This window comes from Gossypium arboreum, chromosome 8 (assembly GCF_025698485.1).
Source record: "Gossypium arboreum isolate Shixiya-1 chromosome 8, ASM2569848v2, whole genome shotgun sequence".
In the NCBI taxonomy this organism is placed as follows: domain Eukaryota; kingdom Viridiplantae; phylum Streptophyta; class Magnoliopsida; order Malvales; family Malvaceae; genus Gossypium; species Gossypium arboreum.
This window is the reverse complement of record NC_069077.1, coordinates 6703286-6705570: the sequence shown is the minus strand read 5'-3', so window position 1 is coordinate 6705570 and position 2285 is coordinate 6703286. Positions and strand designations below refer to the sequence as shown.

The 2285-nt window shown below is 33.9% G+C and overlaps 1 protein-coding gene across 1 annotated transcript; it reads right to left on the bottom strand.

Annotated features, from left to right (window-relative positions):
• Positions 1 to 989: 989 nt before the first annotated feature.
• Positions 990 to 2030, bottom strand: LOC108468742 (agamous-like MADS-box protein AGL80). The gene has a single exon (XM_017769602.2). The coding sequence runs from the start codon at positions 1966 to 1968 to the stop codon at positions 1225 to 1227; it is 744 nt and encodes a 247-aa protein (XP_017625091.1). The 5' UTR covers positions 1969 to 2030; the 3' UTR covers positions 990 to 1224.
• Between the last annotated feature and the right edge of the window lie 255 nt (positions 2031 to 2285).

The following is a 2285-nucleotide window of genomic DNA, read 5'->3' as shown; positions in this document are numbered from 1 at the left end:
TGACACAAAGAGAACACCAAACTTTTTTTACTGGATCGAAAAACTGTGCAAGGTTAATTGAAGTAGAGAGGACCTAAACAAAGTTGGGAAGCAATTGAACATAGTAGGTATTAAGGATCTTCTGGGTAAATCTATTTCTATTTTTAGGGGGAAAGACCGGATTGTTTGGATTGATGACCTTGGGGGAAAAATCTTGGTTAAAGAAGCTCATTTTTTCTTTGGAAATATCAACATAATAAGGGAGATATGCAAACATACATTAAAGGATCGTTGGAGGTTCACTAGAAGCGTACATTATCTTTTAAAACTATTCTATTTTTTTTGGAAAATTTGCAATGATTGCCTCCTTAGAAAGGTTGAACTTGTTAAGAGAGACTTCGTGTGAGATGGTGTTGTCATATGTGCATAGGTAAGCTTGAAACATATGTGGTAAATGATATGTATTTATTATTCATAGAAGTAAATTCAAAAGTACAAACATTATTTTATGTTCTCCTTAAAGAAGTTGAACTTGTTAAGAAAAATATTGTCTGAGATGGATTTTCTTCTTTATGCAAATGTATGCCTGGAACGTATCCGTTGAAGGATATGTATTTATTATTTGTAGAAGTAAATCCTAGAATTGAATCATTATCTTAGGATAATAAAAAGTGACAAGGGAATACCTTTAGGTTTGCAGCACAGATATAAAGTAAAGAAAGAAATATATTTATTATTTGTTGAAGCCTCAAAGTCATTTCAAAAGATATAGGAAAGGGTTTTGAAATCTTAGTATGCAACTACTCAATGAGGAAAAGGAATGAAATATTTTAATTTTTTAAAAGTAGATTTACATCTTTCAAGGACACCCAAAATAACTTTATAGCATGCATTCAAGATAGCTTCCATATATTTTTATCGGAACTCTTATTCTTAAAATTATCAAATAAGATCTAATCTAACTTAAGATTGAAGCATAGAAATTTAAAAGATAAAATAAAAATTCCAAATTATGAGAATAACATAACAACTCTAAATTCAAATAATAAACATAGTTTTTTAATCTTACAAAGTAAAATGATGTTTTAGTTGAAAGGAAAAAATTGTGATCTGTGAGCAAAGTTCAACAAACCCAACACCATCCTAACATAAAATGATAAAATACCTTTTGATCAAATGCCATAATAGAAGCAAATAGATAAATTGAATGAACTCTCATTTTCCCCAAGGGAAAACAACATTTGACTAAAGGCCATTGTTGGGGTTGATGTTTTCACCAAATTGGAACGTCATCCCATCGCCTCCCACATGAGTTTGTGGATTGTTGTTGTTGTTGCTTATCAGTTCCATGATCCATTGATGCCTCTGCATTGGATCCATTTCATTCACATCTGCTTGCACAATATCCTCCGTACCTGTCCTCAGCATCACTTCGGGTGTTACCATCATCATCGGTGGCAGTGCAACCAGGGACGAGGATGATGATGATGACACCCTTTGAGGATAAAGGGGTGTTTTAGAAAGTTCATCAATCCTCTTGTCAATATCATTCATTTTTTTATCGAGCAACAAGTTGATTTCACTCAAGGCCTCAAAGTTCAAACCATGGACGACCCCTTTGCCGCAAATCGTATTGAACATGACATGGGTCATCTCCTTTTCCCAGTTTTCCTTGCAATGCTTCTTTAGTTGCTCAGCTGCTTTGGTGGTCTTTTGGGAGAGGAAACTCTCCTGGTTCAACACATTCTTGCTTTTCTCCATCTCGGGGATCGTCTCGAGCTTGGAAAGCACCTGTTGGACTCCCATGAGGGAAGGCCAAACCTCAGGTTGGGACTCATAAGGACTGTACATGATAGAGCAAGCATCAATATCACAAAGGGTGCTCAACTCACTCAGTTTTTTCATCAAACCCTTCGTTCTTTTCTTGTAGGTGGCTTTCCTTGCTGAATCATCGGTGATATAAGCAAGCTTAACCTTCTTCCTCGTCATGGCTCTTAAAGTAGAGGGGGATATTGGAATGGCTTTTTCTTTTTCTTTTTCTTATGTATTTCTTTCCCAAACAGAAATTAGATGCTTTATATAGAGGTGAAGGGAGTGAAAATGTTATCAAATTAAATGAATGTAATAGCCAATAATTTTAGTATATAAAAGATATCATTGTAATGCATTACAAAGAATTCAATCGCATGGGTTAGGTTTTAATTTTTTATTTTTCCATGATTAATTTTTCATGTGGATATATATTTTATTTAGTCATAAAGTGACGTCATAAATATTACAACAAAAATATTACATATTTATACGAA

Coding starts and splice junctions, on each gene's coding strand:
- LOC108468742 (XM_017769602.2), bottom strand. CDS start 1,968: ATGACGAGGAAGAAGGTTAAGCTTGCTTATATCACCGATGATTCAGCA.